Consider the following 14,087-nt stretch of genomic DNA (forward strand, 5'->3'; position numbering starts at 1 on the left):
ACAGTGAAAGGTGCTCAGGAAATGGATCAAAGTGATTTAATTCGATAAGACTCGAAAACACCAGCCTGACCGAACGGGGGAGAGCAAACTAATTCACAAACAATCAGGCGCCTCCATTCGGAGGGAGGGCCAACGGAAAATGAGCCGTTGACGAACGTTCCCTTTTCAAGGGGGAGTCTGCTAGGGGTGGAAGCTAGGCCAACAGACCGCTTCTAATTGTTTTTGAAAACTTTGTATCATCATGCTTCAAAAACATGGCTCGGGTCAGAGTGTGAACGTTATGGTGTGGTTAGTGCAATGAAGGCATATCAGCTTACCTACCAAAATGACGGCCAGTCTCAACGAACAGGGGAAAAGAATCCTATCGTGAGGGCGACGTGGCCGGTCAGTTGGAGAAGATGGGAGCGGGGTGGTATGTACAGCAAAGAAAAGACAAACAACGAACCCCTAACTTGCCGTATTTGTTTAGCAATGGATGCAAAATTTAAAGTTTGTGTTTAGAAAAGCACTTCCCCCGGGAAAGAACTGCTTTCCCAGACGGACGAAGATGATCGGCTAAAGAGTCCCCACTCACTCACACACACATTTTAACTACCGTTTAAGCTTTGTGTTGTACAAATACAACCGCCGACCACGGTGACGATGAGCATCCAAAAGTGTAAACTAAACAAACTCACTTCGCAACAGGACACTCACTCCGGAAAGTTTTGCACCAAGAACCGGGCGAGATACCTGGCTTGATCCTTCATGCTCGACAGTTTGCCAATTGCTAAGCTCTTGTGTGTGTGTGTGTTTTAAAAGAAAGAAAAACAACACATTCTCGCATGGAATGTGATTCGATTGGGATTTCTCTTGCACTCATTTAACACACCCGCCCGGCCGGTGACGGTGGAGTCGATCGAGTTCTATTTGTTTTGCTTCGTCTCTACATCCCAACGGCACATTGGTGTGTTTATTTCCACCAAAAACGGTCTACCCACCTTGCGACACTCCAAGAAAGGTGCCCACGTAAGCGTTCGTCTCATTGTATTTATTTCCGGTGAGTTAGTGAGCTGGAAAATGTGCTCTGACTTTGACTCGCCTGCTTTGACTGTTTCGGTACGCAGGTACGTGCGATGAGTGCTTAACGAGCTCCGCGTGTTGATTTACCTAGTGTTTTAACGCAGATGTAATGTGCCGAGATTGACTAACGTTACTAATGCTCTACACGGGCTGAAGATTCCAACAAAAAGCCATCAGCTATCTAGAGAGGGAACTGCATACACTGCTGTGAGCAGAATAAATGTGCGAAGGTTTCAATACTATTGCAATGGCACTTTAAATAACTAACAGATATGAGAACACACGCAAAACAAAACCATTATGGCAGAATATTCATAAACGCCTTGAGATATGCAATTTGGTGGTAATGTATCAAGAAGGGCTCCGTGGTTTAAAGCACAGTCTACATTCAGTTTACATTTGGCAGAGAGATTTAATATTTAAGCTTAATTTTTCAACTAAAATTTTAACAAGTGTAAAAATCGTTCAAAAATGTTTAAAATAAAACGAAACATATTTATATTATTTTAATATTTTCTGCTTATATTATCTATCAGCTTGTATTATTATTATATTAACAGAGATCAAACAAAAGAAAACATATAAAGCGTTCCTTTTCCCGCACATGCTACAGTTTCTCTCTAGTACCAATGAATAGAAATAACGAGTTAAAAAACAAAATAAACCATTCCCAAAGTTTGGCGTTTTAGCAACAAAAAAAAAACAAACAAACTCGAAACATTGATGCTCACCTGAAGCTCAATTTAAGAAGCATACCACCCATTCAGCGCGTTCAATGACCACCGAAATTGGCTCACGCCCGATCCGAAGCCTTGTTCATTTCGTATCACGAAACCACTCACTCCGTTGTCCGGGGCTTGATTCAATAAAGCACAAGAGGAAAAGCTCGTACCGTGTCGTGACCGGTACGTGGCACACACTGATTGAGTGTATAGCACTGTCCGCCAAACCCAGCGGAACCCGATCAGGGGATCGATGGAAAAGTGTGGGTTCGGGCACGTCCGTTGTACACATTGAATCGAGAGAGAGAGAAAGGGAGAGAGAGAGAGAGAGAGAGAGAGAGAGAGAGAGAGAGAACGCAAGCTACAGCCGATATCGAAGTGATGATGAAAGAACCGTCCCGAATGCACCCCACCCCTGCAGATGCACTTCTTCCTCAATAGAACACAACCACACAGGGAAAAAATGTACCTGATGCACCGCGATAAAAATAAAATGCATATAAATTGAGAAAAAATCGCACACACACACACAGCAAACCGGATATTGGGAAGAACGATGCAAACAGGAATTCCGGTGGCTCTCTGGGAAGTCCTTATTTAGAGGGTTTCCACGTAATATTGTGCTTTTTTTATCTACCCTCCCCCCGGGTCGCATAGTTGGAGCAAATGGTGGTATTTTGTGTCTCGTGGAGTGGCTGGTAGGAATTTTTAAAACGAAACCGTCACACAGCACGTGGGAAATACTTTGCACCCGTGTCGCATCCTCTTTGGATATACGGGAGATTTCTTTGATGGTATGCATTATATCAATTGCGGTTTGGCAGGATCTGGCATTTCGGCGTCTAGATGGGATGCACCGATAAATTTAAGGTTTATGTGAGGAAAGCGCTAAGTTTTATGCTAAAAAAAAGATTTTAGTTGTCTTTTTGAAGCAGTAATACACAATGACCTATTTCTATGTAGCAAATATAAAAGAAAAACATGAATTGTGTTTATCACAACTTACCGTGATCGTGATGATAAAACGCTACACATCAAAGTAACCCAGTTGCTAGGTTAGTGCTTATTAGCACGAGGTTGGATTTTCCGCTCCTTTATCCTTTATTATCCAGAAACAGTTTGCTAGCATAATTATCCTTCCTGTGGCAAAAGCGAAAGAAAGCGGCATGTCCTGCCGTGTCCCCCTTGTTTTTTTTTTGCGGGATCCAAAAGATTTTGCACGAAAACATACCCCACCACCCGGTGCGCATTGTTTGATAAGGTAATTAAAAGTGTAAACGGTATCCTTTTCGGTGCCGGATTTTGTCTGCTTGTGCCACGACAGGGTTTCGGCAGGTGATGACAACGTTTTGGTCAGCATGGTTGTGGCGTTAATACGTAAAAGTTGGTGAAAAATTGGACGCTAAAATAAACAAACGTGGGCTGGTACAGTGATGGCTACAAAAGTAAGCGTAGAGACTTTAAGGCGATTCAAGCAATATTTCCTTCTACTTAAGTGCAACATTTAATAGAATAGAATCTTTAATAGAAGAAAGAAATATACAGGCAGTTCCTAGTACAAGCAGTAGTACAGGCAATTTCCGAGATACGCGGTTCCGCTTATACGAGGATTCGGAGAACCATGGTTTTTAGAAATTTGACCGAAGAGTTAATTTATAACACAAAAGCAGGGCAAAACGGGTGACAAATTGGTCTAAAATATAATTCTTTGTCCTATGAAACATGTGTTTTTAAATTTATGTTGAAGTTTTCTTTCGGAAAGTGGCCTGATTTGCTGAATAAATGTAGAATAAGAAGCCGCCTCTGTAACTTAGAGGTATAACCGATTTTGTATCAGAAATTCGTCATTCTAATGACGTGATCAACCTACCGGAGCCTGGAGAGACGGTAAGTTCGTCGTGCATCTTACAGACCTCGTCATTACAGTGCTTCTCGGCCGATATTAGCCTGTCCTATCTAATTCTGGTCGAACCTCACTGGTTGGGGTGAATGAATGCGTATCAAATTGTAATTTGAAGCCAAAAAATCAACGTTTAAATCCGAAATCCGCCCGTCCAGCCCGTAAAACCTTTTAGACTAGATAGATCTAGATATACAGTAGAAGTTTGGGAGAAGTTCGACGTGTTTCTTAGCTGAGTTCGATACGTGGAAGTAATGGTTCTACTAGTGACACTTGCCGAATCTTTTAAAAATAATTAAACCGAATCTACAAATCCGTTCCTCACTGTTTGCGATCCCTTTGACATTTAATTCCCCTGCTTGCTTTGTCTTCCTTGAGCGCCTCTCAACTACCCCAACGCCTTGATTTACATTCGTGGGAACGCTTCACAGCCTACTAGATGTAGCTCGCAAAGCACCAAACAAAAAGAAAGTACAAACAAAATTGCCCTCTCGGTTGAAACTCATCACGGAGTTCAGTCAGTTGGTGGTATACAAATGGCATTGCGCCTCGCTTCGATTCCGGTCATGGATGGTTTGTTTTTAGTTGGTCATTTCCTCGAAATAGAACCGTCCAACCCACACAAACACACACATAGACAAAAGAAAACGTTTACCGGAAGGATGTGCGGTGAAAACACTCCCCTTTGGAGCAGAAAAAATGGGAGAATTAAATTGTGCACTTTTTTCGTGTGCGCCACGAAAGGATGCGAAGCAAGGGCGTAGTAGGCGGAAATGGTAAAACATCCGGTCGGTATGAATAAAAAAAAAGAGCCCAGAACACACGGTGATGGGTTTGCTCTGTTGGATCATAAATTAATTATTATGTGTTTTTTTTTCACTTTTTTGCCCTTTACATTTACCCTGGCGGGTTAAACAGGCAGTTGCGCTGGAATACCTTCCGGTGCGTACCGGGATCACCTGCCGTGTGGTTCATACTTCATCCTTTCGTCAACCGTCGTACCGTCCGAACCGTTCCTTGCCCACCCTCGGTGGAGAATTATCGTTTCGAATTGTTGTTTCCCTTGGCGGTGGTGCACCAAGGTGTAGGCGAAGGATGGCGGAACGCCCGGATGGACCTCACCATAAGGTGAGAACAACCATTTTAAGCCCTTTTTACGATTTCTGGCACCCCGCCATGTGTCACGCCCGATGCGCGCCCCCGGTAAAGAAACACTTTCATTCGAACCATATGCTGACGGATCTTCCTTGCTGCCCACACGGAAACGTACGGAGAATGGTAATGGAAATTAAAATTAACCAGACGTTTCCATCACTTATTCACGGCCATTTTCGGCCACTTTCAACCGAAACACCACGAGCCAGTCGAATGAATCCGGCTGGTAAAAGAGGGCCCAGGCCGTTGTGGTCATGCGTTCATGTGCGCTGCTGTTTGCCGAATGGATAATATTCAATTTTCGCAGCACATGTACGCCTACGGAAGTTGCCGGCGGGTTGTAGCTACCGTTGTGCAGCACGGTACGCATTATGATCGCAATTATTTGCACTAACTCCGGAGATCCGGGGAAAAAGAGCCGTCTCGAGGCTAGCAATCAGCTCGTGCATGGATCGTCGGTGTGGCAAAAACACCGCCCAGTTCACCATTCGATGGAGTGGATCAGTGCCCGGCAAGTACGCAAACAACCGGAGGGTAGGATCCGACCGGTTAATGTGCGAATAGCCTGTGCGGATGTGTACTTTTGTGAGGCGAGATTTATTTGAGTATTGTTGAAAGGTACTTGTCGAGAATGCTTCCAAACAAAACGGATCAATTACTGCCGGTGGACATGGATATGGTCATAGAACTGCTATAACGCAGCGTGTAAGCACCTGTAATTCATTCAAGCAGGCATAACAATACTCTGTTGAGGATTTGCTCTTAACATTTCTGGTAAATGAGTTAATTTTCCCGATTGCGTACGTACTGTGCTACAAATTGCATACATTTAGGCAACATTTGTTAAGCACTTTTCGGCTTTTTGTGGTTTATTAAAACTGATCAGTTCCATGATCGGCGGACAATCAGACAAATGTGCTAAAAAAGGTTTGAAGATCCAAAAACCTTCACCTACAATAAACAAACGATTTTAAAATTATATTGCATACTTTTAGGGGCTTTACATACTTTAAGGCGTTGCAAACTTCAAGGGCACACATTGCCGTGAATAAATAAACTCACTTTATAATTTTATTCTGCTAAAATCACTCAATTTATCAAACTTCATGTCAAATGTGCACAAAAACCAATTTGTCCGAACTAAAGATTTTGTTTCACCGGTCTGGTGCTATCCGTCAAATCCGTTTGGCCGGGAATTTTCAACCACTGTTCGCACTTCTTTTTCGATGTTTCGATCTGTTCCCACGGGATCTCGTCCCGCGTCATCCAGTCGAATCGTCGATCGTAGTACAGATCGTAGTGCGGTCCGGATGTTGGGAAAAGTTCCCGTTCGTTTTCCGACATCGCATCCAGCATACGCCACATCCCGGACATGGAATCCGTTTCCAGCCCGCAGAACGATTCTTCCGACACGATCGCCCGCACTCGACCTTTCTTACGCTGCTGAAGCAACTGTTGCTGCTCCCGGCGCTTCTTCTCCTCCTGATGATGCTGCAGGTCACACTTGTGCAGCATCTCGTCGATAAACGACCGGAACTTGGGACTGAAATCAGTGGCCGTCTGCAAATCCGGGCAACCGGCACAGGAATCGCTCGATGCCGGTTCCACTTGGGCTTTATCCGGCTTCCGGAGACGACCCGCACCCATCAGCTCGTCGTAGGCGCTCCGGAACTCGGGTGTAAATTGATTCATCAGCAGCAACTCATCGCTCTCGTCCACTCCAGGTTTCTACAAACAGGTAAAGCGGATAAGTAACCGTCCGTCCGTCATTCGCATCTACAATTAAACATACCTTCTTCCGCAGATCCATCAGTATGTACGATTCATCCAGATCAGAGAATGGATCGGAAAGGGCGCTGCATTCGGATGATTCATCGCCCTCGGGTCGGTTGGTTCGTGGCATCTCCGACGCGGTCAAGGGACGTAATATTTGGAAGATGTTTTCCGCAAACTGTTGCCGCACGTCCGGATCTTCGCTCGTGATCGGATAACCGTCCATTCCGGTGCACTGCAGCCGTACGTTTGACACCATGGATGCGCACCGTCGAGATCGGCCGGTGTTACTGGACCCCGCTATCCCTGCAAACCGGCACGTTTGTTGGATCGATAAGCATCGTCGACCCCGCGGACAACCGGGGGGATTGGGTACTGTTCCGAATTCCTGAAGCATCGCGAAATGATAAACTTGACATTCCCCTTGCACTACTTTTCAGCAAGTTTGCACGCATCCAGTTGCTCCGTTTATGTTGTGCCTCAGGTGCTCGTTTATTGCCAATCAACCAAAGGAACAAGCGGAGATGGGGCTAGAATAACGGAATAGTCATGTTGCGGGCAAAGCAGGCGATGAATAGATAGTTCCTCCCTCCTCCATCTCGCTGTCTGTGGATGGGTTGCATTGTGGAACGAGTGACAACCTACGACAACATGAAATCCCACTCCACCCGTACGATTGGCGTGGTGAAAGGGTAACCATTGGCGTTATGTTATCAATTTATTTCTTCATTATGAAGTTGTTGAAATGTATGATGACCGTTTTGGGGAAAACATTGGAAATGTTCCAACGTGTTTTATCAGTAGTTGGTGACTAGATTAAAGGCTCGAATCACTTCGGATAACTTTAACTGCTTTATATCCGAGTAATTAAACATTACTTCTTTAAAGAATCTGTTGAGAGTTTTTATATCGCTCTTCAATTATTGAGTAAAATATCTCAATATTTCTCAAATATCTCAATAATCTCAAATGCTGAGTATACCGTTGTCCGTCTGATCAGCTGAATAAATAATTGGGATGATCATAAGTGTACAGTAAATATGTAAAATATTCTTTCAATCGCTCGAACACATCAACACCTCCTTAATTTTTATTGCTCTCCATCGGAACGTTAAGACTTAGCTGATTAAGAATGTCATTGCACCGTTATGGAGCTTCACGGCTTATCAACAGCAACCTACAATGGCGAAACGGTTCATCATAAATAAATCAAAGACGTGTACGAATACAATATTAATTATGCAGAAACGAGCATTTTGGGCGAAAACTCAACCATGTTGATACAGCTTCATATTATCTTCAAAGTTGTTTTTATTCTGATCGTTTCGATTTCGTTGCTTGGGATTGTTGTTTGGGTACGAGGCGTTTGACATTTTTCGATAGAGCTAAATTTGAGCTTGTTTTTCCGCCAAGCATGACAAATAGCGCTCTTTCTGGCTTGCCGGCGCTTCATTTGAAAATAAAGGCGAATTAAAATAACTACCTATTGAACAGGTAAGCGAGCCTAATCATCATTGCAAGCGCAAGAGAGGAAAATTGATATATTTTACACGTTTTAGATGAACGATGGCACACGGAGATGGTGGCGATGATGTACAACCTTCGACCAGCATGCCGAAAACGGTCTGTCCGGTGTGCGATAAATGGTTTCCGCGTGTCGACATTGAGTTGCACGTTGATGAATGCCTGAACCGGTGCGAGGCAGCGAACGAACGAGAGATGCCGAACAACTCACAATCAGTAACGCCTTCCACGGAAGAAATACGGCGGCCAGTAGACGGAGCACCACAATTATCAAAACGAAACTTTAGCATCTTTGAACGAAGTCCAAAGTCAGCCAAGCGACCACGCATCGAGGAAACACCGGTTGTTGTGTCCAGTGCTAATCGGCAGGATAAGGACATAATGTGCATTAATTTGGACGTTGACGAGGAAGAAGTGAATGAGCAGTATAACGAATCGGCAATGGCTTCGCAGAAAAAGGCACCAAAAAAATTTTTCAAATTACCACTCGCGGAAGTGATGCGTCCGTCGAAAATCGAAGATTATGTCGGACAGGATGCAATTCTCGGACAAAACGCGATACTGCGCAAGCTGCTCGATAGCTCGAACATTCCGAGCTTGATTCTGTGGGGACCACCGGGTTGTGGGAAAACGACACTGGCCAACATAATTGCCAATCGCTGCAAGCTCGAATCAGCCACGCTGCGTTTCGTGAAGCTTTCTGCTACGATGGCCGGTGTGGCGGAAGTGAAGGAGGCGGTAAAGATCGCTAAAAACGATAGCAAATACAACCGCCGTACATTGCTGTTCATGGACGAAATACATCGGTTTAACAAGCTGCAGCAGGATATCTTTCTCCCACACGTAGAATCTGGCACGATAACGTTGATCGGTGCTACAACGGAAAACCCATCGTTCAGTCTTAACTCTGCCCTGCTGAGTCGGTGCCGGGTGATTGTGCTGGAGAAGCATTCGGTGGAGAGCATGATGAAAATACTCGTGCGTGCGCTGCCAGAATACGAAGCGGTCATGGTACCGGAAAGCGTTAACAATAACGAGGATAAGTTACCCGATTTCAGCAAGTTGTCATTCATTCCACGGTAAGTTGGTATGCAATTCTGAAACGTTTCGTCAAACTGGATTAACACCTCCATTTCTCCGTTCATACACCACTAGCACGATAATCCATGAGGAAACCGTCCGCTGGCTCGCGGAAACCTGCGACGGTGATGCACGCATCGGACTGAACAGTTTGCAGCTAGCCTTATCCGGTGCCGCTTCTACAACAGACAATATTTATGAGTCGCTGAAGACCGTTTCACTTCAGGACATCCGTGAGGGTATTAAAAAATCTCATCTGCTGTACGACCGTAAAGGGGACCAGCATTACGATATTATATCCGCACTGCACAAATCCATTCGTGGATCGGATGATAATGCAGCGCTGTACTGGGCGACGCGCATGATCGCGTCCGGCGAAGATCCGCGCTACATCTGCCGCCGGATGATACGCATGGCGAGCGAGGATATTGGTGTAGCGGACACAAACGCACTACAAGTAGCGACCGCAACACTGGCGGCCGTACAATCGGTCGGTATGCCGGAAGCAGACTGTATTATCGCACACTGTGCCGTCTATCTGGCGCGTGCACCCAAGAGCCGCGAAGTATACGAAGCGTACAAACGCTGCCGGGCGTCGATCGATGGGTGGAAGGGTCCGATGCCAGGGGTGCCGCTGCATCTGCGAAATGCCCCGACGAAGCTGATGCGCGATCTGCAGTACGGCGTAGGGTACAATATGCTTCACAAGGATCAGTCGGGGTTGAATTACATGCCGGAAGGGTTGGAAGATGAACATTATTTTTCGGAATAGTTATAGCGTGAGATTTTTGCGAATATTTCCATCAAGTTATGTTGAAGTACAAATAAGAAACTCATTCCGTCTCGATGGATGAGTACAATGTGTAATCCTTGTTTGTAAAGACTACGGCTGAAAGGACTACGTAGTGAAATATGATAAAAATAAATTACGAACAAGACAGTTTTCCTTTCATTAACAAATGCAACTTTTATTCAAACACGCTTTTCAAAAGCAAATTTTCAGTATTAAGCGACAAAATGAGTCCATGTTTAGCGGTGATTGTCGTTTTGTTGAGAACCAGTCGCCTTCTTCCCTATGCAGCATATCCTGGATAAAGAGATGAACAATAATAACAATTTATTGCAAACCATCTACACAGTCAAATTATGAAAACAATTAATATTTATGGCTTTCAGGTGTGGACTTCGATATTGCATAACCAAAAGAAAGTGAAAAGCTATGCAATTCTCTCATTGGAACTCAAGTTATAAATATAGTTGATCATCACAACGTACAGCAACAGTGTAAATATTTATATTAGCTCAGGGTAGGGATTTGAATTACCTGCGGGAAATGTTACATGAACCGAAATCCTACGCAAAACCGGAAGAGCTTCACGGATACTGAAACAAAATAACAAAAGTTCAAGATGTTACGTTAAATTTAGACCAACTTTGCTACCGAAGAAGAAATTACATTACAGATTAAGAACTGATGTCATGATTATGTATTTACCTTTTAGATGGTTTCGATACTAGCTCGAAATAGCTCAACAGAGAGACTTCATTGGAGCATAGGAAGGTGGGTGGTCCTTTTACTGCACACCAACATCACCATGTGGTTGTGGCGCCTAAATCTGCTCAGTCATTATTTGTTGCAAGAATCTTTAACGAGAGAAGAAAATGTTTGCATTACAGGTTGAACTCTGCGGCATGTGAATATTATTGTGATGAAGAAAAAAAGCTTCAGAGTTAAGCATTCTTGTATAATCAAGAAAATTCATCTAATAAGAGGAGGAAGAAACAGTTTTTGATCATCATAACCATGCACATTTGAATAGATTTCTGTTGTTAACGTATACATTCATTGACACAAAAATCGACAAATTTAGGCGATTTTTCATACGAGTTCCAATTTCAGAGCAGTGAGCAGTGCTTCGTTTTTTCTAGCTATCCTATTATATACTACCAATATTTTATAACGTTTTCAGTTAATTTGTGACGGTTACTGCCGCGTACTGTTACCGTAAAGAGCAACAGAGTCTAAAGATAGCTCAGTGATCTCTTCGATCCCTGTGAACAGTGAAAAATAACTTGGACAACATGGACTTTGTTACGTTATCCTGAATGCTTATGAAACATAGAATTAAAGCTAACCTTATTACATTCGATTATTCGTAATAGCGTATTTGAATCGCCTGGCTAAATTTTGTCTATTTTTTATGCATACGTCAGCAGGTGAAGGATTGTGAAAATAAACTTACCATTGCACATGCCTTGGAGTGTGACAGTGACGACGACGTTCAAGGTTTGCATTGCATCGACCATACGCTATTTCACGCTGAAAACAGAAAACATACAAAATGATAAGTATTCTAGTTTAAACAAAGGTGCACGTGGCTATTAAAAATTGGTTTTGTCAGCGTGGTGCATGGGTAAATTGAATCATAAGATTATCATGCTATAAAAAAGGACATAATCATCACACATTTTAACGAACGAGATATCACAAATGGACTCATTTTCTCATAGGATTTAAAATAATATTAGGATTACGTACCTTTCTCAGAACGTATCACACGGCCACACAGATCTCGCCTTCGTGATTTCAATCAAATATCACTTTGTGGATCGTCTTGCAAGTCGGAAGAAACATTCTGCAAATGAAATAATTATCATCAGATCATTAGAAACACTGTTTCCTTTTTCTCAAGAAAGCTTCAATACAGCGTTTACATAGAAATCTCAGTTAGTGGTGCATGTTTATAAAAAATCATTGTAGATTCATTCAAGCATGCTCATCGTCGAAATCTTTGCTGAACGCATAGCTTTTGGTTTGCAAACTCGTATTTTGTCTTACCTTGTCAAAGTTTGCATCACTCTTTTACATGATCTGCACCTACTCTGTCCGAAGTATCTGAAAACCGAAGAAGAAAAACAAACAATAAATGGAAGGAGAAAAATTTACAGTTATTCTGATTGATTTATATGTACACATATGAAGTCAGCGTGGTGCATGTACAAATTGAATCATAAGATTATCATGCTATAAAAAAGGACATAATCATCACACATTTTAACGAACGAGATATCACAAATGGACTCATTTTCTCATAGGATTTAGATTAATAATAGGATTACGTACCTTTCTTAGAACGTATCACACGGCCACACAAATCTCGCCTTTCGTGATTTCAATCAAATATCACTTTGTGGATCGTCTTGCAAGTCGGAAGAAACATTCTGCAAATGAAATAATCATCATCAGATCATTAGAAACACTGTTTCCTTTTTCTCAAGAAAGCTTCAATACAGCGTTTACAAAAAAATCTCAGTTAGTGGTGCATGTTTATAAAAAATCATTGTAGATTCATTCAAGCATGCTCATCGTCGAAATCTTTGCTGAACGCATAGCTTTTGGTTTGCAAACTCGTATTTTGTCTTACCTTGTCAAAGTTTGCATCACTCTTTTACATGATCTGCACCTGCTCTGTCCGAAGTATCTGAAAACCGAAGAAGAAAAACAAACAATAAATGGAAGGAGAAAAATTTACAGTTATTCTGATTGATTTATATGTACACATATGAAGTCAGCGTGGTGCATGGGTAAATTGAATCATAAGATTATCATGCTATAAAAAGGACATAATCATCACACATTTTAACGAACGAGATATCACAAATGAACTTATTTTCTCATAGGATTTAGATTAATAATAGGATTACGTACCTTTCTTAGAACGTATCACACGACCACACAGATCTCGCCTTTCGTGATTTCAATCAAATATCACTTTGTGGATCGTCTTGCAAGTCGGAAGAAACATTCTGCAAATGAAATAATTATCATCAGATCATTAGAAACACTGTTTCCTTTTTCTCAAGAAAGCTTCAATACAGCGTTTACATAGAAATCTCAGTTAGTGGTGCATGTTTATACAAAATCATTGTAGATTCATTCAAGCATGCTCATCGTCGAAATCTTTGCTGAACGCATAGCTTTTAGTTTGCAAACTCGTATTTTGTCTTACCTTGTCAAAGTTTGCATCACTCTTTTACATGATCTGCACCTGCTCTGTCCGAAGTATCTGAAAACCGAAGAAGAAAAACAAACAATAAATGGAAGGAGAAAAATTTACAGTTATTCTGATTGATTTATATGTACACATTTTAAGTCAGCGTGGTGCATGGATAAATTGAATCATAAGATTATCATGCTATAAAAAAGGACATAATCATCACACATTTTAACGAACGAGATATCACAAATGGACTCATTTTCTCATAGGATTTAGATTAATAATAGGATTACGTACCTTTCTTAGAACGTATCACACGGCCACACAAATCTCGCCTTTCGTGATTTCAATCAAATATCACTTTGTGGATCGTCTTGCAAGTCGGAAGAAACATTCTGCAAATGAAATAATCATCATCAGATCATTAGAAACACTGTTTCCTTTTTCTCAAGAAAGCTTCAATACAGCGTTTACAAAAAAATCTCAGTTAGTGGTGCATGTTTATAAAAAATCATTGTAGATTCATTCAAGCATGCTCATCGTCGAAATCTTTGCTGAACGCATAGCTTTTGGTTTGCAAACTCGTATTTTGTCTTACCTTGTCAAAGTTTGCATCACTCTTTTACATGATCTGCACCTGCTCTGTCCGAAGTATCTGAAAACCGAAGAAGAAAAACAAACAATGAATGGAAGGAGAAAAATTTACAGTTATTCTGATTGATTTATATGTACACATTTTAAGTCAGCGTGGTGCATGTACAAATTGAATCATAAGATTATCATGCTATAAAAAAGGACATAATCATCACACATTTTAACGAACGAGATATCACAAATGGACTCATTTTCTCATAGGATTTAGATTAATAATAG

The 14,087-nt window shown here is 42.1% G+C and overlaps 2 protein-coding genes across 2 annotated transcripts; one reads left to right on the plus strand and one right to left on the minus strand.

The window, feature by feature from the left end:
• Positions 1-5,979: 5,979 nt before the first annotated feature.
• Positions 5,980-6,838, minus strand: LOC128708722 (uncharacterized). The gene is made up of 2 exons (XM_053803702.1): positions 6,632-6,838; positions 5,980-6,567 (listed from the first exon to the last, which is right to left on the minus strand). Exons 1-2 carry the CDS (start codon positions 6,836-6,838, stop codon positions 5,980-5,982), a joined length of 795 nt encoding a protein of 264 aa, XP_053659677.1.
• Positions 6,839-8,178: 1,340 nt separating this feature from the next.
• Positions 8,179-9,988, plus strand: LOC128708350 (ATPase WRNIP1-like). The gene is made up of 2 exons (XM_053803325.1): positions 8,179-9,215; positions 9,292-9,988. The coding sequence occupies exons 1-2, from the start codon at positions 8,179-8,181 to the stop codon at positions 9,986-9,988; spliced, it is 1,734 nt and encodes a 577-aa protein (XP_053659300.1).
• The last annotated feature ends 4,099 nt before the right edge of the window (positions 9,989-14,087 follow it).

The sequence above is a fragment of the Anopheles marshallii genome, chromosome 2 (assembly GCF_943734725.1).
Source record: "Anopheles marshallii chromosome 2, idAnoMarsDA_429_01, whole genome shotgun sequence".
Lineage (NCBI taxonomy): Eukaryota > Metazoa > Arthropoda > Insecta > Diptera > Culicidae > Anopheles > Anopheles marshallii.